Genomic DNA, 25,539 nt, shown 5'->3' on the forward strand with positions numbered 1-25,539 from the left:
TTTTTTTAAGAGATCACAGGAGCATATTTCCATATGTCAAGCATCAATATTTATAATAAATTGTTTGTCTCTTATAATATATTACACTGTACAAATCAATCCTGTGGTACGAATGCGGCTCATTCTTTGAGCCCTACGTGAACATAAATGGGAAATTATATTCACAACAGGAACGTGAAAGTCGAGAGATGTTTTAGATCTAGAAATTGGAAACTATGAAACTCAACTATAAAAAGTCTTTTATAGGAATCGGCAAGAAAAGACCTGACAATAAAAGCTTGTTTTGTTTTATTCCGGTCACTTTTTTTTAATCTTTATTGAATTTGTGTGGCATTTTAAACATTTACAATTTTTTTATTTTATTTTATTTTTCTCAGTAAAAATACAAATACATTAGACAGTTTGTCAAAACTCACCCAGCAACAACAGGGACAAGTGTTGGCTTGGTCATTAGTCAAAGTCATGTTACTGGGAGAAAAGAAAAGAGAAATGAGATGCACAGGAGCAGCCGGACAGCGCTGCTGCCATCTAGAGAGGAGGAGAAGACATCTCCCTCAGACTGGGACCAGAGGGACCAGAGGTTTACAAACAGGAACTGAAATTATGGGATAAAAAGAGAAGGAAGCTGATCAATGACACCCAGCATCCCATCAGTGATCCTCCAGTCTTTTCGACCGACTGATTCTCACAGTTTCTTCATTACCCGAGATGATCAAATAATTAGGATTTCCATCATCCATGAAACGTTCTGAGGATGAGGAGGAGCACATCTTCCAAAGAGACTGAATCAATATTGACTGAAGGTCAATTAAACAAAATAAATCAAATCGAATCAAACTAAATACTTTGATGTTGGCTGCAGGCTGTTTAACCATCTGATATCTGAAATCTGTTTCCCTTTCTGCCACCACCGTGTTTCAGAAAACATGTCCAGGGACATCCAGAGCGTTTACAGCCCGGGACTGAATAAGTCATGTTAAACTTCACATTAAATATTCAGAAGTATGCATTTGACTAATGAAAACATCCAGAAACCGGAATGACCAACAGAAGTCTTTGACCTCAGTTCAAGAGTATTCCCAGGTCTAAAACATCGTATGTCACAGGCTTAGTTGTTATGAAATTATATTCAAAATCCTTGCAGTTTTTTGTGCTCTGTTTACTCTGGGTGTCTTGTAAAGGGCACACAGTGTATTTGATCAAGTCTAAACCCCATATATATAAATCTCTACCTTGTTGGCTACAGTTTGTGGTAAATCTTGACTGTTGAAAGAATCTGGTCTGATCTATCGACAAATGAAAACAAATTGTGATGGCCATGAGCATTAGCATCTAAAGCACTGTGACTTTTACCCACAAGTTACAGTTACTCAATTGTTGCAAAATTAAACATCGACCCATCCTTATTTCAGAATGCAGTATGAATGACATTCCGGGCATTCACAATGGATGAAAAAAAAAAAAGATGGGATTGGAACAATGCAGAAAACGCAGGTTTCTGGAATGACGGTGGTGACTGTGTCACAGGCAGCAACTGTTCGATAGCAGCATTTGTCCATTTTTACCCGAAAACCTTAAAAGAGACACCGGAGAGACTGTTTAAAGAGAAATTCTGGAGAAAAGAACATTCCTGGGTGCTTCTGGCCTAAATTCAGCCTCGGCTGGAGAAAGATTTCACGGGAGGTCACATCCAACATCTGGCATCTCCAGGAGCCCAGCTCAGAAAGAGGCGGTCTGGTCAGAGAACCATATATCCATCGTTTTAAGTGGTTTAGCACTGAGCTGATGATATGAAATGCCACCAAATTGAAGAGAGAGAAGGGGAAAAAAAAGAACGAGTGAATGAACTTGTTAAAATCCTTCCCCAAGTGAGAAACACACCACTATTTCAGAAGGTCATTTAGTCCGCTAATGCTTGTACAGTGTGTACGGACATGTCAGACCAACGGCCATAAGAGAGAGAGAGAGACACGATCAATCCAGCAGTCTGTCCTTCAGAGAATATATGAGAGAGACATAGATAAAGAGAGATGGGTCTGTTCTGGTCCCTTCTGTTCACTGCAGTCCCTTGATTCACAGTCCGGGAGGTACAGTTCATTCCTCTCCTCTGCACTGGCAGCTGCTGTCTTTCACAAGGAGGGAGGTGTTTAGAAAAGGGGCGAGCGAGGGGGAGAGCGCCCCCCGGGTGAGTCCGCTCTACCGCTGGGTCTCGCTGCCAGGCAGGGTGATGTTGCCCAGGTGCAGGACGGGCAGAGGATGGGCCTCGGTGTTAAACACCCAGCTCTCAAGAGGCAGCAGCTCATCGCTGGAGAAAAGTAGATAGAGATACCTACAAAAACACACGCAAGGTTCATACATTTAAGATGATACTGGCACCAAACTGGGTCATGGATCTGATGTATACAATTCAAACACATCTGGTGCTGGGGAACTGTTTCACTGACACCAGCAGGTGGCAGTAATGACTGGCTGGAATTTCTTTCCACTCTAATTTACTTTGCAAATTCCACTTTGTTTAGCTGACAGTCACTGTTTTCACAGCGTTAGCCATATGTTGCATTATGTTAACCATTCCAGTAATAACTGAGCATTATTTCATTGTTTTATAGACAATAATAATGTGTACTAGCATAATGAACTGAAACAGTAGTGCAACTTTAACAACAGAGCTTCAGCACATTGTATTTTAGTAAAGGAAATGATTTTTACTTGAGCGTTTCAGCCAGGAAGAAGCTTTGCTGGACATCATCGTAGGTGGGGTTGGAGGAGTAGACGTCTTTAACACCAGAGAATCCTCCGCTTACTCGGCAGTATTTATCTATAGCCTGCAGAAAACACAGAGAAAGTCTGGAGTCAATAAGAGCTCTCGCTCTCGCTCTTTTTTTGGAAATAAATGAATACTTATTCAGCAAGGATGCATTAAATATATTAAGCACTGCTAATGATTAGAAATGCTTATTGAGCAGGAAATCAGTGTATTAGAATGATTTCTGAAGGATCGTGTGACACTGAAGACTGGAGTAGTGATGCAGAAAAAAAATTGCTTTACCAACTCAAGAATAAATTACTTTTTCAAATATATTTACATATAAAACAGTTATTTTAAATTGTAATATTTCACAACATTAATTTACTGTATTATGCTACTGTATATTTTCCAAACACCATCACCCCCAAACCTTTGAACAGTAGTGTATCTATACAATTACATATAATTATAATAATATAATATGTCCCAATGACAACTACATTGTTTATATTTTCCTGAATTTTGGTTTACTTTTTCAACTGAATATTCCAGCTAAATCTCTCCACAAATGTGATGTTCTGGAGAAAAGAAGAAAACCCCGGCACCTTAGATGAACGTTTGATGGTTGTTAAAAGACGCTCGAGTCATGACTATGTCTTTGATTTGAATTATGCACATATCTTACATAAGTGAGGACCAGACTATTGTTCTTAAAATTTGAGTAAACCATACGATATCTTGCATTTTCTGATAAAGTCACCATCCAACTGGTGAGTAACTCAGGCTAGCTCAGTTCCAGAAGTACCATTTCCTGTGCTTTAGCTCGGTAAGATCAGTATGTGCTTTATGAAGTGAAACCCTGTTCTAATCGCCACTTTATGACTGAAAATCAAATCAATGCATGACTGTGTACTCGCAGTAATGACAAGCCAAAAATAGAATATATATGAAGCCGCTCTATTTTTCTGGCCTTGTTCTCCAAGAACCAATAATGCTCCATTAGTGCTGTTCCAGTCTCTGCAGGCAAGAGGGATGCAAGCCATCTGTGCCAAGAAAACATGGCATGATGTGTTCACCTACCTGGAGCAGATCAGCCTGAAACAGCTGCTACACGGAGGACTCACCTCACACGGATCTAACACAACAGCAGCTGGCCTGAACCAGCCTCCGATGAACCCATTCAACAGAGAATCACTCATGACTTGCAGCGTAATTTCCTCGATTTTCCATTTAGATCAAATATCTTTAAAAACACTAATTATAACCGTTAGCCAATCTCAAAATCCCTTTCCATTTTTTTTCAATCCTATACCTTGTCATGAAGCCTGAATTTACGTGTAGCATTTAAAACAATGGATTTTTTTTTATTTTTTTTTTTTATGTAAATAAATCAGAGATGGCCAAACTTTAAAAAAGATTTACCAAATCTATCAAACTCTATAATAAGAAAATATATAAAATAAAGAAATGTAAACAACTAAAAACATATTTTTAAATCTAATTGATGAATGACATGTTTTGTTTTTCTTAACCGATCCCGGAGATAAGAGTGGACTCCAAACTGATAAACATAATACCGTTTATCTGCACAAAGAACAGTGATACGATCACAAAGAGAAGAGATTCTTGAGATCCTGAAAAGAAACTGGGCACAGAGAGAGAGCTGGAGACAGAAAACGATCAAATTAAAAGAAAAATGGAATTTTAGTGACTGGGAACAAGTGAGCTTTATTCTGTTCTCTTTCTCCTTTTACAGAAATGGGTGAAAATGAAGAAGAGAAGAAAAGAAAGAGCCCAGGCACCCAGCGGCTCATCAAAAGAAGCCCAAGTGCAGTGAAGCAGTACTGTACCGGCAGAACAATGACACCCAATCAGAGAGAACCCAATGACAATCCATTCTCAAGAGCACTTTAAAAACACAAACACATTCCTTACAGGTCTACACAGCCCAGATCTCACCCGAATAAGAGTAACATGAAAATAGAGGAAAGGATAGATCTAAAAAACAGTGATAAACAGATAAAGTTGGATAAGTGACATGACTACTATGAGCAGCAAAAAGATGCCACAGATAGAGCGACTGGGACTACAGATGGATACCAAAGAGATGAGATGTGGGTTTAGATCCTAAGAACATCCTGTGCCGCACACACACCGTCTGACCTTATTCTGTCTCTGATATCCAGCTGAACCCTGATGGCTCGAGATACCAGTCCTGTTTGTGTTCCCTGTGCCCTAGCTTTGAGCTGGTGATTTTTGCACAGGCACCACTTGAGACTCTTATCTTACGTTAAACTGAGTTAAACTGATATTGAAGTTCTGGCTGGAACAAAAAGGCCGATAGCCAATAAATGGCAGATTTTAAAAATCTGAAACAAATAAAAACAAAATCCCAAACCGTTTTTGCCAACGTTGAAACACTTGTGATGTTTATTGAATACAGGCATCCAAACTTTTTAAAAGCAGAGTATGAAATATGGATAACTATTTATTTTGAGGGATTACATGAGATTATAGACGGGACCTTTATTGGAAAGTGCACTTAAAAAGGGCTTTTAAAGGTTTAAATCATTGCCGTCATCCAGTGCTATCACTTAAATTCGCTATTATATGATGGCAAAAAGTAATCGCAAATCTTGGAAAGCAGTTTCTACAATAAAAAATCCAATATTTAGTTGGAGGCACTCCTTTATGAGGATATTTTATACATTTGATATTCATCCAATATTCACTATTCAGTAAAAATTGCGATTTTTAAAAAGATACATATTACAGTAAAAAAAGAAAAAAAAAAGTAAAATGACCAAATGTGTATGAATGGAAAGGTGCTGACCTGCGCAGCTTCCCAGCCCCACTGCCTGTATTTGGGATCGTGGGTAAATCTCCACATGTACCAGTACGTCTCGATGACCTCAGGCCTCAGGATATAGTATTTCTCGTTCTGTCTCACAGCCACTGCCTCCAGCCCACTGTCGAACTTAAAGGCCTCTGGACCGAGCTTCAGCACTGCAAACAATGAAAGGTTTATGCGTTTAGTACTAGTAGTTCAACCTTTGTCTCTCATGGTGCTGTAAACGTGAAACTATCTTTCGAAAAGATTGTTGCGTCTGAGCTGCAACCCATCGATGTCTTTCAGTCAAATTATGTGAAACAGAAATGCCATACTCTGAAAATAACCTGTAGTGTTACCAAGGCAACAAAACCATGCTACAAATGAGTCCAAAGATCTAATGCGTTTATTTTATACCCTCCATCTCTCTCTTGTCCCCTCTTATTCACTAACCAGTGCGATCGTAGCTTTCATGGCAGGTGTGTGCAATCTCTGCTCCGAGCTGCAGATAGTGTCCAGCTTTATCATCCGGCGACCCATCAGCCCCCAGGGCAAACATTCCCCCAGCAAAGCAAGTCAGGTGACCCATCTTACGCTCCAAGTGGCCGTTTTTCCACTCGCCGATGAAAGTAAGGCCACCGTTGGACTTCCGGATGAGGTGGCGCTCGATAGCCTGTAGGAAGAGAGAGAGAGCGAGAGAGAGAGAGAGAGAGAGAGAGAGAGAGAGAGAGAGAGAGAGAGAGAGAGAATGAACTAATGATGCAGCACGAAACACCACACTAATTGCCATGGCAACCAGCAGCCCTCACCTCGATGGCATCATCGTAGGTCTTGCGTGCCTCTGTGTCCGTTTTATCAGACATTATCCAGGCCTTCAACAGGTACTCATAGAAACTATCACCCAGTCCACCTACTGAGGTGTGATCTGCAGAGCAAGAGAGAGAAACAAGGTAAGACGAGGGGAGCTGAGAATTCAGATTTTCACAATATTCACTTTTAGTAGTCATACACTACTATCTTTAGATAAGTGAGATTTTTAAATTCTTCAAAATTACAAAACTGGTCTAATTAGATCCTAGTTTTAAAGGGTTAGTTCATCCAAAAAAGGAAAATTATGTCATTAATAACCCTCATGTTGTTCCAAACCCGTAAGACCTCCGTTCATCAGAACTCAGAACACAGTTTAAGATATTTTAGATTTAGTCCGAGAGCTCTCAGTCCCTCCATTGAAACTGTGTGTACAGTATACTGTCCATGTCCAGAAAGGTAAGAAAAACATCATCAAAGTAGTCCATCGGACATCAGAGGGTCAGTTAGAATTTGTTGAAGCATCAAAAATACATTTTGGTCCAAAAATAACAACTTTATTCAGCATTGTCTTCTCTTCCGGGTCTGTTGTGAGCGCATTCAAAAAACTGCAGTGACGCTGCTGACATGTTATCTTTGTTATTGGGCGCACCAGAAAACAAGTCGGCAGTGTCATACATCAACAGCGTCGTGAACGCACTCACAACAGACAGGGAAGAGAAGACAATGCTGAATAATGTCGTCATTTTTGTTATTTTTGGACCAAAATGTATTTTCGATGCTTCAACAAATTCCAACTGACCCTCTGATGTCATATGGACTACTTTGATTATGTTTTTCTTACCTTTCTGGACATGGACAGTATACCGTACACACAGCTTCAATGGAGGGACTGAGAGCTCTCGGACTAAATCTAAAATATCTTAAACTGTTCCAAAGATGAACGTAGGTCTCACGGGTTTGGAACGACATGATTTATTAATTACATTATTTTCATTTTTGGAAGAACTAACCCTTTAAACTCCTAATTTTGTGAAAATGCATTCAACTGGAGCTAAGACAGGCCTGCTATGATGCTTACTTTTATTCTGCTTGCTCAGTATTGGTTACTCTGTTCAAAGCTCAGTATTTTAATGTGCCCGAATGCTGCTATAAAAGTGTATTCAGGCTTGACACAGACCCTCATTACAATAAAAATGTACAAGTAAGCATGTTTTTGCGGGCATTTATCCAGCGTGGACACACCCCAGCACACACCTAATCACTTATAAACACAGCCATAGAGTGTGTGTTCCACTCTGACATGGCTAATGACTCTGCAGAGTGAGTGTGTGTAAAGTGTGAGTGTTTGACAGGCTGGGAGTCATTTGTGCCAGTAATGGCTCGTAATGGGAACCTACAACAGAACATGTAAACAATCTGTGTTGACTTGTTGGAGAGAGCTGTAGAAATTAAAACATAGAAATATTGAAGACATGGACACAAACACTAAAGATATTTATAAAAAAAGGCACTAGGTTGGAGCCATGGTTTCGTAGTTAGCTGACCTTGAATTGTGATGGTCAAGTGGGCAAAAGGAGTTTGAGTCTATTTCTATATCTACTGTATCTACCAGTTTCTATCGGTTCTTCTATCCATCCATGTTAATTATCTATGCTATATGTCTGTCCGTTCAGCCATTTAATCTGTCTACAGATCTAATCTGTATCTATGACATCTGAACATCTGTATACATCCACCCAGTCTTTCAATCTATATCTGTTGGCCTATCTATCTACACTGAACAAAATTATTAATGCAACACTTTTGTTTTTGCCCCCATTTTTCATGAGCTGAACTCAAAAATCTAAGACTTTTTCTACTGTTTGTACACAAAAGTCCTATTTCTATCAAATATTGTTCACAAATCTGTCTAAATCTGTGTTAGTGAGCACTTCTCCTCTGCCGAGATGATCCATCCACCTCACAGGTGTGGCATATCAAGATGCTGATTAGACAGCATGATTAATGCACAGGTGTGACTTAGGCTGGCCACAATAAAAGCCCCCTCTAAAATGTGCAGTTTTACTGTATTGGGGGGTACGAAATCTAGTCAGTATTTGGTGAGACCTGTGAGGTGGATGGATCATCTCGGCAAAGGAGAATTGCTCACTAACACAGATTTAGACAGATTTGTGAACAATATTTGAGAGAAATTAAAGCTTGTTAATCCATCTAGGGAACGGACAGGACACAACTCCATGGAGAACAGGAATGATGTGTACAGGAGGCAGAGGAGTATATACTGTACATTTGCTGTACATAGTATCATGGACGAGTGAGGGAGGAGCCAATTAGCACTGTCACAGCTCATTTCTGCCAAGGTTTAGCGAGCAGTTCTGCATTCAGCCTGCTGAGAGAGAGCTAGCAGGGAGCAAATGTTCAGGAGACGACTACCAAAAGCCATAATGGAAGGTCTTTAGAGGAGACTGGGGGTGGGGAACAGATGCAGAGGTGATGGTTTACAAGAGAGAGGTATGAACTCGCAAGTGTCAGAGTGAGAGCCCAAGAAATCAATGAGGCAGCAACAAGGCAGGAGGCTGAGGCACTTTATGAGAGATCCTTTACAGAGACACTGAGACAAAGTAAAAGATGTATTTTATATGAGGGACTGACCTAGTAGAGGCAAGATGGAGAAGCGGAGATAAATTATTCAACCAGAAAGAAAAAAAAAGGTAGGTGAAAAAACAACTAAATAGAAAGTGAGAGAGAGAGACTGATGTCCAATCACAGACCATTTGTAAGGAACTCTTAATAGTCCGTCCTGCCGCAAGAGGTGGGATATGTTGGAATATGAGGGGGAAATATTGTTTACATTTTCTGCAGAAAATGTCAGTGCAAAAGCTGTCGAAACAATGCTGCAGGTTATTCCCAGAGTGTGGCCATGTGGTTGCCAAGGTATTCTGTGGTTGCTAAGGCACTGCTTACAGTGTCAATTCAAAAGAGCCAAGGTCTCTTGTCCCCAGATATGGCTCAGATGTCCCAAATTGAAAAATAAATATATATATTTTTTAAATATTGCTATAAAGTAATATTACATTTTTACTCAACGTCATGGATATGTATCATTTATGCCCCAAAGACAAACAGTGCAGGAGGAGTTAGGTTACGATTTAAGTGATTTTTGCCTTTGCACGCAATACCAATAACTATATCTGAATAGAGCTAGAAAAATGTGAAGTATAATAAGAAACAGTTCAGGGAGAATGTGTGGATCTCGACAGTGTGAAAATTTTGACAGGTTGAAAACAACAGAAAGAGAAAAAAGAAGCTCAGAGACAGCAAAAGAAATATAGAAAAAAGGTACAGAACAAGAAAGCGGGCAGAAATCCTAATAAATATAATAAAATCATAAACACTACCAATGGTGATGATTAATAAATAGATGGTCTGATGTGCATAGGAAAAAAGAAAAGCTGTGGCAGTGGAAAGACTGAATGAAGCAGAGATGGTTCCGACTCATCTTAGCCTTTATTTCACAGCCTACTCTGGCATGGCTGACAGTCATCGAATGTCTGGATTTTCACTTCTGCCAATCAAAAACAAATCCCTAACGCCTCCCGCTGAAAAGTAAATGCCCTCAAAGCAGGGTGGATTTGAGTAACTATCAAAGATCCAGGCGGGAAATCTCTACAGAGAGGCTTGGCCGACAGTAAATGGACAGGTCATGGAGAGAGAATGACGGGTTGAGGAGGAGATGTGGATCTAAAACCTAAAGGCTCCTGGAGGTGAAGCTGTAGAGACGTGGACAGAGAGAACTTCACACAAAAATGTATGTTCTGTCAGTACCTGACGCATCCTACTTGACTGGAACACAAAAGGAGATGTTTAGAACAATGTCCAAGCTGTATGTGATACACGGTCCCCATTCACATTAATTGTATAGAAAATAGCAGCTTGAAAATTTTTCTGAACACACAGAAAGTCATTTGAAATGAAATGAAGGGAGAATAAATGACGAGAGAACATGAATGTTTTGGAAATGTCCCTTTAAGGGTCTACAGGGCAGATGCAGTGTTGGAGAGGGAATAATACTCGGCTGTAATGGCCTGTCACTCACTCCGAGTTTTCATTTAGAAAATAGATCACTAGTGCAACTTCATTATATTCTACCCCTTTGGATAAACACACACACACATACACACCCTCACACTTTACTGGACTTGGTCTTTTAGATGTGTGTGTATGTGTGTGAGCGTGAGAGTGAGTGTGAGAGAGAGAGAGAAAGAGTGAGAGAGAGAAAGAGATGGAGAGAGAAAGAGAGAGAGAGTGTTTTTGTTCACACAGTGTTGATCAGGTTTAGCCTTTAGAGGCAGGGCATTAATTAAACCCTCATCTCTCTCAGTAATTAAGAGTTGGTTAAAACACAGTGGAGTGTTTTCACTACACATAATTACTAATTACATATAAAGAAAGAAACTTCCTCACATCCCATCTTTATTAAAGCTCGTTGATCAGTGAGGAGATGAGGATAAACTGCCATTGTCGTATTTCACATTTACAGAATAATAAATCCAGGCAGAGGGATTATGAAAATCATCTGTGTCTATAAACAGACCTCGCAGAGTGATATTTTGGACCTGAATCCATTCTTACGATTATTGCAGAATTAAGAATACAGAAACAGGGCTCAAAAATAAGAACGGCCTGCAGGGTCGGATCCAGTGTGTTTCAGATTGCCAAGTTGTCATTATATCTTACATTTGTTAGTCATATACACTATCTTTCAAGTCTCCCCCCAAATAAATGCTGTACTTTCAAACTTTCTATTCATTTAAGAATCCTGAAAATTTTTTTTATCATGGTTTCCACAGAAATCATAAGAGGAATAACTGTTTTCAACATTTATAATAGCAAATGTTTCTTGGGATAATATTAGGAATAATAGGAAATTCTTCCATCTACTAATAAAGCATCATTTCTCCCAGCAGTCGTGTGTGCAATCTTCCAGCATAGCTTCAAATTCATGCTGCGAGTGTCTATAACCCTCTTCATTTCATAGTGTGTGAGAATTCACAAAATGCCTTTTGTGGAAAGTGAGAGATGTTTCTGCAGAAGAGAGGATGTAAGTGGGAGGTACTCACGCTGGCCCCAGCGTCCTGTGCGTGGGTTCAGGTAGTTGGGGTAAAGCCCGTTGGGTCTGTCCATCTTAGCCAACAGTTTCCGTATGTGCATCACCTAAACCACAACACAAACAGAGTTCACAACAGGACACAAACACAGCTACACAACACTCAAGCATACCTTCTGATAGTAGGCAGGGTTTCCAGTCAGATATGTCAGGTGCACAAACTCCATGTGCAGTGTCCCAAATTCAGCCAGAATACTGCTTCCAGCTGAAGCCCAGCCCCAGTTACGCCCCACTCCACTGAAACAGACAGAAGGGGAAACACATGACATTTACATATAATATGTTCATCATTAGCCTAAAGCAAACATCCACCTTTATACACCTTTATACAAAAGAGGAATTACAGCAAGCTCATTTAAGTCGAATTACTTCATTCCCTCTCCAAACAGATACACTTCCGTCCATCATTCCCCTGTTAAGTCCAATATCCTGTGCTCTGCTTGTATTTCTCATTTCCATGCAGAACGTATCCACAGCAATCACTTAGAGTGTGTGTGTAGACTGTGAGAGGCTGCTCTACATGCATGGAGATTAATAAAACAGCGTCATTTTTTCCCCTCCGGATTAAAGACACCCAAAATGCGGTGGTCTCATCTGTTCCTGAGCAATTTCTTCTAAACACCCAATTAATTCACAAAAGCCGTGTCAGACTGGATTTGACCCTCCTCCCTCCTCAAACACAAAAAAAAATCTTCATGTAAATTCATAATGCGCTCTGCAGATTAATTGTGCAATTTTCAATTTCATTCTAATGAAATTATGTGGAAAGTCGAGTTAAACGGGAAGAAAGCCACAGGGACTTTCATAGATGCACAAGGTCTAACAGCTTTCCATTATGTGGCAGCCCCCATCAGGACAATGAGTGGAGGACAGAAAGCATGAGAAAAAAGAAGCAAAGAGAGAGAGAGAAAAAATAATTGAAAGGATGAAGGCATGAAAGAGAAGGTGAGTATGGAACATACCTCTTCAAATTGACCATGGCCCAAGGGATGCCTGTTGGGGTGTTGAAGGCAGGAAGCAGTTTTTCTGCCAGCTGGACAGCCTTCAACTTAAAAACCTAAAAGAGACAGAGACATACAGAGGAGAGAAATACATTATGAACCACAAGGGAGACAAAGCAAAGCACACAGGTGGACAGAAAGAATCAAGTCAGCTCAAGGGAACAAAAAAAAAAAGAAACCTGTGTGGGTGAGACACAAAAACATGTCAGGGGCTTATAATAATGATAATTACATAATGAAAATGTATTCAGGACCATTAAGATTGATACATTTTTCATGAAAAGTCTCCACGTTCAGATTTTGTGCCATTACATTCTCAAAGGTTATTATATTCCTGTAAAGATTTTCTGCATACCTAACACACACACACACAAACACACACACACACACCAGAGTGAGTGAGTGAGAACACACATTTGAGACCGAATAAATACCCAATGAACAACACCTGAATGTATTTACTCACAAACTGTCTGAATAGAGATGATGCACTGGGGTTTGTTTGGCCTCGTCATAAAGTTCACATTTTGAGCTGAGACAATCTTTTCCAACAGCTGCAGTTTAACAACAACTACTGGCCACATTCAAAAAGAAGATGGGCCTATCCTTTATGACAGGCTACAATGACTGAACAACATGTTTTTGTCATGAGGATGAGAAAGTGGTGACAACTTTCTTTCTTTCCTTCTTTCTTTGTCTCTCAAACCACTCGGATTGCTTTAGGTGGTTAAAAGTTGGATAAAAGCATCTCTTGAATACTCAAGTCCATTTAGACTTCATGGACATATATCAGCATAGACACAGAAAGACTGACTTCACCTTTCCAACAGCACAGATTATTAGAGTCGTCAATGTCAAATGAGCACCAATCAATTTTTTTTTATACAAAAGTACTGTCATCATAATTTCGGCGAGACCGTCTGCCATCCCACTAAGTGCTTTTCAGCAAAAATCCCTTGGAAATATCTTGTGCTGATGACTCACAGCCAGACTCCTCTAAACAGGGTAAGATCTGTTGCTCATGTCAGAGCCGGAGCAGTGCGGTTGATCGTGTTTTTAGGATGGAAGATTAAATGAAGCCGTAGCAGGGAAAAGGCCTCTGGTTTATTAGACAAACCGCACAGCTGCCCGAGACACTGCAAAGGTTTTTATTTCTGGCCCATTTTACAGATGTGCACGCCACTGACGTGGAGTCTATTAAAATGCTCTGCCATTCACTAGAATAGAAGTGTGAGGAGTGTACACAGCCTATGTACACACATACAGACAGAAATACCACAATGCTGTGTTTACAAAAGGTCTAGTAAAAAGAAAACATGCTAAATAAAACCCTATTTGGGGACAAAAAAAGGCAGATGGATAATTTTGTGTCAACTTAACCAGAGGTTCCAATTTTTTTATTTTTTTAATAGTTTTCTGTAGAAAGACAAACAAACAGTGATGAAACCCAAAATATTAAATGTCACAGACGTGTATATTTTGAAGAATTTTCACCTGAGATTAGGAGCCAATTTAAAATTTACTTTATTTACAGTAAAAAGAAAATTTTGGGGAACAAAGAAAAAAAGGTAGAAAAAGGTAGACTCAACCAAAGAATATTAACAGATCTTGAATACTTTAAGAGTTACAGGCATGACAACTTTAAAAAATATATTATTTATGGCACTCAGACCGGTATGTTCTATGCCAGAGGTGGCCAAACTTTTTTCTACGATGGGCCAAAAATCTAACTTGATTGAGGGCCGCAGGCCGAAAATAAACACTACATTATACCAGACTGTATTCAATCAAAATGAAAAGTTTCATAATATTTTAAAATGAATTAATAAAATACAAAACATTACTCTGTATTTGACCTAATGCAGTTTTATTTTCAAAGTTTGATATTTCAGTTAAACTTATGGTATAAAAGAAAACATAGAAACACTTACCATTTATAGTACAATAGAGTTCAATGCCTAATAAAGCTATTCAATAGAAAAGCAACACAGCTATATGCTTGCAAAATCAGTTACCTCTAATGAGAGATATTTTTCAAATGTTTTCCAAATTGGGCTATAGCTGACTTACTGACAAAGTCAGGATATTATGTAGGTGAGAGTCAGTTAATTTGCTTCTCATTTTACACTGAATGACTGAAAGTCTTCTCACAGTGGTAGGTACTGGCAAACCGAGACTATATTACTTGTGCTTGTTTGCACAGGAATTTCATCAGGAAATGTTGTTACATTTTTACAGCAATAGGTGGCAGCAAGGAACTGTCTTTGAGTAGTCATCATTAAACCAGTCTGTGTTGTTGAAATTTAATATAACTTTGAGTGCCACTTCATAAAGTGTCACCTGGGTAACACTGAAGCTGATTTCATTTCATAGAGATTGGGAATTACCCTTAAATGTTGAAATGATACTACGACAAAGATATCGATTTCATCGCAAACTGTTTCACGAACATATGAATTGACCTGAAGGACAGATGCAGTGGGATAGCTTAAATATTTTTTGAACAAACATGTAAAGACACTGGTCAATATTGCGTCCATATAATATGTCCATATTTCATACGATAAGTAAATATAGTAATTATCGCAACAGGCCTACCATCAACAGAATTATACATATACCGTGGGTCCTTTAAGGTTAATATACCAAAAGTAAAGTTTGTTATGAACCAGAATCTAAAAGGATATTAAAAAATATTTAATACTCCTTGAATTACAGGCATGAATCCTTGAGGAAAAAATAAAAATAAAATCAGATACAGTGCTTTTTGCCATTTTTGAACAGACACAATTGGGATATAAGGCAACAAAGATTGCTAAAGTCAACAGATTGTACTGAAAGACCTACCGATGTCTGTCTAAAAATTTAAACCCCTGTCATTTTTACACCCCTGTAATTTGGCTCCAAATCTCAGGGGAAAATTGTCATTTTGACCGCCCTCTATAAAATAGTGGATTACAACGTAAATATACATCTGTGACATTTAAGATTTTGATTTCAGCTATTTTTATGCTTGTCTTTCTACAAAAATAAAAAAGGGATATATTTTAAATGTAATGTATTCCTGTTATGGCAAAGCTGTTTTCAGTAGTATCTATCACATGATCCTTTAGAAAACACTGTTCTTATTCAGCAACATTTCTTATAATCATCAATGATAAAAACAACTGTGCTGCTTAATATTTTTGAGGAAATCATGCTATATTTTCTCAGGATTTTTGAAAAGAAAGTTCAAAAGAAAATTATTTGAAATATAAATATTTCGTGATATACATTACTATTTAATCAATTTAATGTTTTCTTGCTGAACAGAAGTATTTATTTCTTTTTAAAAAAAACAATGTATATACTGTACATACAGTTAACTAAGATTATGTAGCATATATCTAGGAGGAGAAAAACAAGTAGGGGTTAGATAAAGAAATGTTATAAGTTGGATTAAACCTTGGGTTGTTTTATGCAAAATACCCCTGCACATTCTCACCACTTCTCTTAAACCTAAAAAACAGAAAAAAAAAAAAAACCCTGTTATTTTTTAGTTATTTGTTTCTAGCAGACTACTGGGGTGCAAATTGCCATGCTGTCCGTGTCCAGTACTATTTGCACCAGGTGCAAATGGTCACTCAGATGGCAATTTATTTAGGATAACAAGAAAAGGGTGACAGTACAGAAATGATGTGAAAACAGAAAAGTGAGACACAGGCAGAGAGAAAGATAGAAGCCTAATTTAGACTGAATGAGTGCTTCTCTCGGGATTACTAGTTGGAGTGGCGTGTGTTTGTGAGTGTGTGCAATTCCCAGAATGCAGATTCCGGCGCTGAAGCCAAATCTGGTTGATGCGGATCATAAGCACCAGAGATGATCCTGTTATTACACATATGAGGATATGACCATGGACATTCCCCACGATACAGCTTCTGCTCTCGGTTCACAAACACACACACACACACGCTATGGAAACCTCAGTCTGAGATGTTCCTTAAACGTCTAATGGAAGCATGTAAAGAGATTATGGAGAACACATTGGAAATGGAGGGATTGAGTGTTTGTATAGAGGGATCCACGGGGTTGCAGGCTTAAAGCTGGATGTCTGCCCTCTCTCTTGCTCTGGGTCTCAGTATGTTTTTGCATCTGCAGTCTTTTATGACAAACCTTCTGCCTGGTTTTTATTCTATTCGTCGTCATGGCAGCACAATTGGGAGCTGCCAATCAAGGCACAAACCAAGGCACAAACTCAGCCAATCTAATGCAAGTCCAGCCAATCAGATCACAGCATCAGAGATGTCGTCTAATGAAGAAATTAGGCTGTCATCTGTGAGAATGTTTAGTAAAATGCTTCTCATCTGCTCAAAGCATATAGAGACAGTGAGTGCACTTCTACATTTACATTTCAAACACATATTCTGCCTTTTTTAAAAATGATTGCTCCAGGTTTATATATAAACTGCATGGCTTCAGAAGAGACAATGTAGGAGCTATAGAGCTTAGAGTCAACATGGAAAAACACTCCGAATGCACAAGAATAATAATAAAAGAAGATTCAAACCTAATTTAAGAAGCTTCTCTTTTCTTGAATGAACTACGTATGATTACTTTTCAGGAGATTCCTCAGATTCATTAATCATGAATTCAGTGCTTTTTTTCACAATTTAAGCACTATTTAGCATTATTTAAGCCTAGTGGTAATTAAAAATCTCTCAGCAATATAATATATTTTTAAATTACGTATACATGATGGTACTGTGCTTTACTCAATTTATGGAATGTTTTAATAAAATTATTGCATCTGGACAGAATAATATATAACAAATACTACATTACTGAAAAAGAATTAAGCAAACTTCCCTCAAATTCCCATTACTGTAATGCATTAGAATACAATTTTCTCCATATAAAAGACTTGAATTGGGATCAATGGGTTAAAGGTCCAAACTGCACTTTCAGTGCAGCTTCAAAGGGCTCTATGTGATCCCACGTCAAGGTGTAAGGGCCTTAACCAGCAAAATGATCTGAACGGTCATTGAAAATTTTAAAATATAAATTAAACAAATTATATATATTTTATATACTCTTTAACCACAAATTCTCATCTTGCACTAGCTCTGTGATGCAAGTCTACAACTTCATGCATTACATAATCACATTGGAAAGGTCACATGCGGTTAGCTCCTCGTCTGTTTATTCCGGTTAAAAAGGTAGGGTGAAAAACTCATTTTCTCCTCCAACTTCAAAATTGTCAGACTTCGTTGTTTTTACCTTTTTTGTAAAGGCCGTTTGACTTTCTTTGCATGTTTGCTTTGTAGACACTGGGTCAGTGCTTCCGCCTACGACACACGTGACGTTTCCAACATGACTACATAATGTGTGAATTTGTGGACTGCAAGATGAGCATTTGTGATTAAAAAAAGTATGTAAATTTTTTTTGTTTTGTTCTGCTAGATAAGACACTCTCACCCTCTCCCCTCGGTTGGAATCGTGTATAGCCCTTTGAAGCTGCACTGAAACTGCAATTTGGAACTTCAACCCATTGAAGTCCATTATCTGAAGAAATATCCTGGAATGTTTTCACAAAAACCTTAATTTCTTTGCAACTGAAGAAAGACAGACATGGACATCTTGGATAACATGGGGGTGAGTAAATTATCAGGAAATTATTTGAATTCTGGAGTGAACTAAACCTTTAAATTAACTGTGGCTAAAAATCTGATCCAGTCATATATACAAGATCCAAAATCAGATCCCGACAACTTCCGTAACCCGACTGAAGCACACTGATGCGTGTGCTGTTGCTCTTGCTCTGGTTGATGTGTGTGCATGCACTTCCTGGAAAAGTGACCATAAAAGGAATTCTGCCTTTTATGACATCATGCATTGCCATACTCAAAATAAAAAAACTTCCTGTTACTTATATGAATCCTGATGGAGTGTATTTCTAAGGCATAGAAATACTCCATCATATGTCCAACTTGAGATATTGGGATGAAATCATTTTATTTACTATGATTTTATTTAGTATGATTTGGGATGAAATCATTTAAATTATTTAGTCTCAGTTCTCAGCTAACCCAGCATACGGCAGGTCTCATTTTACATTGATGAGTGTGGCAAACCAAACCACAGCTGGGATCTCAAACTAAATGCTATCACTGGTGGTTTACATGTACAAAGCCAACTTATCCATATACAACCACCTGTTAGTCGCTCAATGATGTTAACTTAACAGATCATAAAACGGCAATTTCCAGAGTGTTTTGGACACAATCTCAGCTACAGATCAAGGGCTGAAAAACCATATATGTTTCTAAGAAAATATCAGTCTAGAAAGCCCAGTCATTTGTATTTCAAGAGGAGATTTGATAGGTGATGGCTTGACCAAAGTCTACAGCACATCAAACACGCAGATGAGAATCTGATAAACATTTTCTCATCCATCAAATCCCTCTTAAATCTCTGTCCTTATGTGGTCTCTGCTGGGCCCAGGGCTGCGGCTCTCTTCTGCTTTTGATGAGATCCGTGTTTGACAACAGAAGTGTGCACTGCTCCCTAATGTGGCACTGCATATTCTCTACCACTGTGAAGGATATACAACCACAGGACAGCGCATCAATACAGAGAGAGAGAGAGTGATGGGGAGGGTGAGAGAAAGAAAGCTGGAGTAAACACCATTTCCTCACACCATCTCTGCATGGAATAAATGTGCAAATCAAGACAAAGAACAAATATTTGCCCATGTTGGTAACTTACAGTCTATGATCCTATATGGCTTGAAGGAATCTTAAGAAATAAAACCTCCGACAGCACTGCATTTGGAGAAATCTACTGATTCATGCAGTAATTGGGCTGTCAAACACAGTAATGGAAGCATCTCACAACGAATTGAATGCCAAAGTGTCTGAGCTTCTCCAGGAGCAAAAGGTAAAAAAATTATATTTGATAATTAGATTTGATTGAAACTGAATTTCCTTTCAAAGCCAAGAAAAGCGCTGTCTGGATCTACAAGAAAATTACAGTTAGATGTGACATCTATAAGTCATCTAAACTTTCCGGCTTACTGGTGAGGTACCTGGAAATTCTATTCTACAAGGGTCTTAACCTCAGAAAAAAAAAATCTTATTCAAATAATATGACTAATTACTAACCTAAGAATAATTATACTAATATTAAATTATGATTAAATAAAAGTTCCCTTTAACTCTGTGAAGGCCCTTTATTTGTGGGCATAAAATATGAGTGAATAAGAAAAAATAAAACAAAACATTGCAAACAAAAAAACTATTCTCAGAAAAGAACACACCAAGGGTTGACCGAATCGCAGGTGATCCTTGATCTGTTCGAACCAGGCTCCACAGTTCAGTACACATGTGATCCGTGGATTCATTGATTGATTAAGTTTATAATTTATATTCGTTTAAAAGTGATGTATATATATATATATATATAAAACTATACTAAAAACTACTTTTGGATGGCTGTCAATGAAGCAAACAACACTGTCAAGAGATACCGGGGTGAGAGGATCTGAAGAACAAGGGGGAAAGACTAAAAAAGAGATGAAAGGAAAGTATAAAAGAGAATACAAGAAGACCAAAAGACAGTGGAAGAAAGGACAGAGGAACAGCAGAGTAAACATCATCCATCACTGCACAGATCCGGCTGATAAGAGAGAGAGAGAGAGAGAGAGAAAGAGAAAGGATGGAGGATGTGGTCTTGCATAGGAGAGATAACCTCCAGAGCTGATAAAAGTATGGAGTCTTCTGTTTTCTTCCGATCAGATGCTCTTCTCCAGAAAAACCAGCTGCACATCAGTCCAGTCCACAACTCTCTCTACTCTGGACCCTCTTTCATTCCCTCCATCCCCCGATGGCTTTCTCTATCTTGCCCGATCAAAAATCTCTTATTAAAGAGGCATGGCCTTTCATTCTATGACACCTTTGCTCCGTGCTACCTCTACTGCATACAGGGGACATACAGTACATAGAGAAACTCTGCCTGCACCAAAGAGATGTAGAGTATAATACCTGGAGAAAGGTTTTCATTAGCATCCCTATACATCATATGGCAACCGCTTGGCTGTTGCGTGATCCCCTGTGAGAAAGCAATTTCAAAACTGTCATCTTTGCTCTTGGGCAGGCACTCAGTACTTTCGAAAAGGCTTTTGAATAGCTGTCAATGGAGAAAGAGGCATCGGTTCCCATAATGCTGAAGCAACCGTATCTACCAGGAGAGTATGCACATCTTTATGTAAAAGTGACTCAAATAACTGTAAGGAATTAAGGCCTTGAAATAAAAGGTAGTTCTGGGTGATAACAAAACACAGATAATTGTAACAAACGAAAACCAATAAATGGCTAATATTAAAATACAGAGATAAAAAATCTGTAATATTCCCTATTATAAAAAAATAGGAATTTAAAAAAACTACAGTAAGGAGAGAAATATAAATGCACAGTTAATCACAGGAAATGCACAGGAAATACAAGCACTAGAACATTGGACACTCTGCCTCCAACATTCAGCCCCAGCTGTACCGTGTGTGTATGTGACAGCACACACGTGTGACTGCACTGGGCACTGAGGCCTGACGCCCAGGCGTGTCAAAACACTGGACTGAAGGAACAAAAGGTCACTTGGGACAGAGAGGCAGGCAGGCATGAATTTATATGCAAGTGTGGCGAGTTCCACGTCCAGTATCTAAATACATCTAATGAAGTGTGTGGAGCGGCGATGAGGCCGTGCCGCATGGCTGCAGCTTAATTCCTTTGTATTTCACCTTCAGACTAAGAGGAGAACACAGTGATATGCAGTGGTAGAGATATGCTGCCCAGTGATAAGAGAAAAGAGAGAGAGAGAGACTATGTGTGTCATTCTCCATTAATGTCCATGGGCAGATAAGACAGAAGGGAAACATTAATTAACATGGGCTTGAGAGAGGGACATTTATTTCCCCTGAAAAAGCTGTTCTTAGTTCTCCGAGCCAACATCACTGCCCTAAGATAAACTCTCTCGGTCCAGATCTTCATCTGTGTGGCTGCCTGCACAAACCTTCCTCATCTGAAATAGCTATGAAATTGAACAGCACAGACAGAAATTAAACAAAATGAAAATCAATAAGCAATGATAGCAGCATACCTCCTGTCCAGAGAGGTAGTATGCAGCCAGAAGGCCTCCAATGAAGCGGATGTTGACCTCGAAGACCGATACTTCTGCATTCTGTAGAAACAGAGGGAAAAATGAGAAAGAGTAAGAGCAGAACAGTGATTGACTACTTTTTCAGGGTCCTCAGTTACCCAAGTATGTCATGTTTTTTGGAATCAAAAAATAATAAAGAATATAAACCTTATAAGTATTTGTCTTATGTTTTAAGAATACTTACTGACCCCAAACATTCACAAAATACAATATATTTGAAGTTCATTGCAAAATATTCAAATAGATGATCATTTTGAGATTGTAAGGGGAACAGTGCTATTAAAAATTTGGGGAAATCATTTCTTTTTATTTTCAGAACAACCCTTGCGCTATATATAATTCAAACAACGGTTTAAGCAGCTTTATTAATGTGCATGAAATGTCTTCATAACAGCCATGAAGAGCTCCCAGATGAACTTCAAATCTACATCAAAGCTGATCCAATAATCTCTCAGTGAGACTGAAATGAATACTGGAGCAGAGTGTGTGTGTGTGTGTGTGTGTGTTTGTATCATCAACATCCATCTTGTCAGCTTCTACCTTTATTTAGAGAAAATTACCATAAAGCAGTTTTCCACTTGCACAAAGATCACACCGCAAACAGCAGCTAATAGCACACACCCTCTAAGTCTGGAATAGCAAAGGAACTAATTCAACCAATGCAGAAAAACAAATCTAAACACACAAGCTCCCGAAATCCTGTTTAGCCCCGTCACAATCCCATAATCCACAGCACCTAAAAACAGCACCTGTTTTTTTTTATGCTGCTTATGAAAAATAAGCAGGTTATTCAGTTTCGAACCTAACGCAGCTAAAGCATCTCATCGACTGTGTTTTACACTAATTCGACAAGACATGAACATGCTTCAACCAACCCCTTCCACTTAGTATTCACTTAGCATGTCTATTAATTTTGACGAAAGTAAACGTGCACCAGATTAATTCAGATATGACCGTTCCCTGACCAAGGTCCATTAATTCAGTTTTTGGTTTAACAGCTGTGATTAATGCTGATGATGGCAGGCAGACTCATCCATCATCACAACAGAAACACACAGAGAGAGAAAGAGAGAGGGGAGTGCATTTCTTTCTTCCGTGGAACACATTGTACACATTTTTTTGACAGTCATCAGGGGTCCAAACAGAAGCTTTTGGACACCACTGATTTTTATTGTATAGACAAAAACTGATGTCACGTGAACTATTAATTTGATTATAAAATCAAAAATTTTAATGGAAATATATATATTATTAAAAAATGTAATGTAAAATGTAAAAAAATATTATTATTATTATTTTTAAATGTCATTTAATCCTGTGATGCAAAACTGAATTTTCAGCAGCCATTACTTCAGACTTCAGTGTTACATGATCCTACAAAAATCATTCTAGTAATTTGCTAGATTTTCAGTCCAAGGAACATTTCTTACTATTACCTGTTGAAAAAATATTTTTGTGGAAACGTGTTTTGCACATGCTTCCTTTCCTCGCTTATGCTTTGTGGTTTATTTCCCTCCTCCAAAAATCCACCCAACACATCCATCCTGCTGTGACCTGCTGAACCCTCTATGGCCAGACCCAACGGTCCAAGCATGAGCTATCCTTCAGAGTGCACATGCTTTGTAAGATATTTGTCTAAATGTAACAGTGAGGAGGGGGAGAGAGAAGAAATTAGGTCACTGCTCGAAAAGCCAAAAAAGATGAACCAAACCCACAGAGCTCAAAGCTCAAAGAAAGGTGGCAGAAGGGAGACGGGAGAAAAATCACACAACACAAAGACACAAGAGAGGTGATAAAGCCAAGACGACCATACAGGTTCTCCATATCTGATGGAGGAGAGGCCGGAAAAACAACTGATAGGGAGAGAAACTGGAGAAATCCCATTAACGGGTCAGGACGTGAATGCAGACAGAGACGGAGAGCAGGAGACACAGGGCCCCTGGGGCCACTCGCCATCCCCCGCTTCATTCTCTGACATCTCTTTTGTCTGCCATTTTTTCCTCAACATCACTGGCTAATTCTGGAGGCGGTTCACATTGTTTCCATGGCGCCAGTCTTGTCTCCTGGATACGTGATGTGTCACATCAACTCCTTTCTCGCAACACGTTTTCCACCGAGTGCCACCACAATCTGATCAAACCCTGAAAGATTCACACACACGGAGGACTGAGGTCTTTGAGGAATTATGGGGTGTCGAATGACTGTTAATACAGTTGTGTCAGCCGGCTGCCAAGTATATGGTTTACCACTGTGAAATACCAGCGCCCTGAGATGTATCCGTGTCTATAAACAAAAACAGGCACGCTTTGCCTCCAAACATACAAAGACAAGTGTTGTTGGTAAGCTTGTGTGTGTTCATGTCAGAATCACGGCCACTTACCACACTGAAATCCAAGTTTTGCTCGATCCACTCCTGGCCATCCTTGAACTCATCGTGAAGGCCCATTATGTAAAGGGTATCCAGGGCATCTACTATAGTGGCCCCCATCTGGGAATTACCTGTGGAGAGAATGTGGATATGAATATTTACTGAATACATATGCACCACAATGATTAAAAAAAAAAAAACATTTAAAGTTACATAATCAGGCCATTCTGGTGCTAGCAATTTAAATCTTTATTACTGTAAAACTAGAGAGCAGAGCACAAGGAGGAAAATGGACCAAAAGAAACAATATCGTTCAAAAGTTTGGGGGTCAAGTATGATTTTTTTTGGTGAAGGGAATTAATTTTATTCAGCAAGGATGCATTAAATGGTTAGTTCACCCAAAAATGAAAATTAGCCCATAAATGACTTGCCCTCAAGTCATCCTGGTCATATATGAGTTTCTTCTTACAGACAAATCCAGTCAGAGTTTTATTAAAAATGGTCTTTGATCTTTCAAGTTGTTTAATGGCACTCAGTGGGTGTTGCAGTGCATCAGTCAAAAAGCTGAAAAATAAGAAGCACCCATCAATAAAACTAAACGTGTCTCACATGGCTCCGAGGGGTGAAAAAAGAGACGTCAACACCCGCTGAGTGCGATTTTTAGTAGAACTCCAACTGGATTCGTCTGAAAGAAGAAAGTCATATACACCTAGGATAACTTGTGGGTGAGTCATTTATGGGATCATTTTTGGCTGAATTAACCCTTTAAAACTGATCATTAGGGAAACTAAAAGACATTTATCATTTTACTAAATATTAACATTTTCTAAATGTATTATTCTTCAAATAAATGCTGTTATTTTTAACTATGTTTATGAAACAACCTTAATATATAATTTCAAATAGATTCAAATGTACAATTCAGACATCACTGCTGAAAACAATATTTATCTTAAATTAATTCTGCATTTCTGATTAACATTTAAATTTTTTCACAAAAATCTGTTTGAGACCAAACAACTTGGGGAGCCCCTGCAAAACTACCACTACCCCCTGTTAAACAACCCTTTTTAAAGTTCAAGATAATATTTCAATAACCCCATAAAAAAATTAAACAAATAAAATAATAATCTCAAGAGTGGAAAACTGTTTAGAGATGCTGTATGGCATTTCTCTCTCTCTTTCAATCTGTAGAATGGCAGTGTTATCATAATCATCATCGTCAGGTACTCTAAATCACTCTAAAAATACCCATCAGCCTCTTAGCTCTTCTAATCGGTCCAGACCGCTGCTTCAGTTGGGCCAGAGGCACCCCAAATAGCCCCAGCCCTTCACAAAGCACATAAACACATATACTTTTTATAAGACTTGAATCCCCTTCCCCATACGTCATTTAAGACTATAATATATTTACTCCCTTCCTCT

At 38.7% G+C, this 25,539-nt stretch overlaps 1 protein-coding gene across 1 annotated transcript; it reads right to left on the reverse strand.

Annotated features, from left to right (window-relative positions):
• Positions 1–271: 271 nt before the first annotated feature.
• On the reverse strand, positions 272–24,265 carry LOC113053412 (mannosyl-oligosaccharide 1,2-alpha-mannosidase IB). The gene is made up of 10 exons (XM_026218408.1): positions 24,127–24,265; positions 21,687–21,767; positions 12,519–12,613; positions 11,670–11,793; positions 11,510–11,603; positions 6,389–6,504; positions 6,033–6,252; positions 5,583–5,755; positions 2,710–2,825; positions 272–2,329 (listed from the first exon to the last, which is right to left on the reverse strand). The coding sequence occupies exons 1-10, from the start codon at positions 24,232–24,234 to the stop codon at positions 2,197–2,199; spliced, it is 1,260 nt and encodes a 419-aa protein (XP_026074193.1). The 5' UTR covers positions 24,235–24,265; the 3' UTR covers positions 272–2,196.
• Positions 24,266–25,539: the final 1,274 nt, after the last annotated feature.

This window comes from Carassius auratus, chromosome 34 (assembly GCF_003368295.1).
Source record: "Carassius auratus strain Wakin chromosome 34, ASM336829v1, whole genome shotgun sequence".
Taxonomy (NCBI): Eukaryota; Metazoa; Chordata; class Actinopteri; order Cypriniformes; family Cyprinidae; genus Carassius; species Carassius auratus.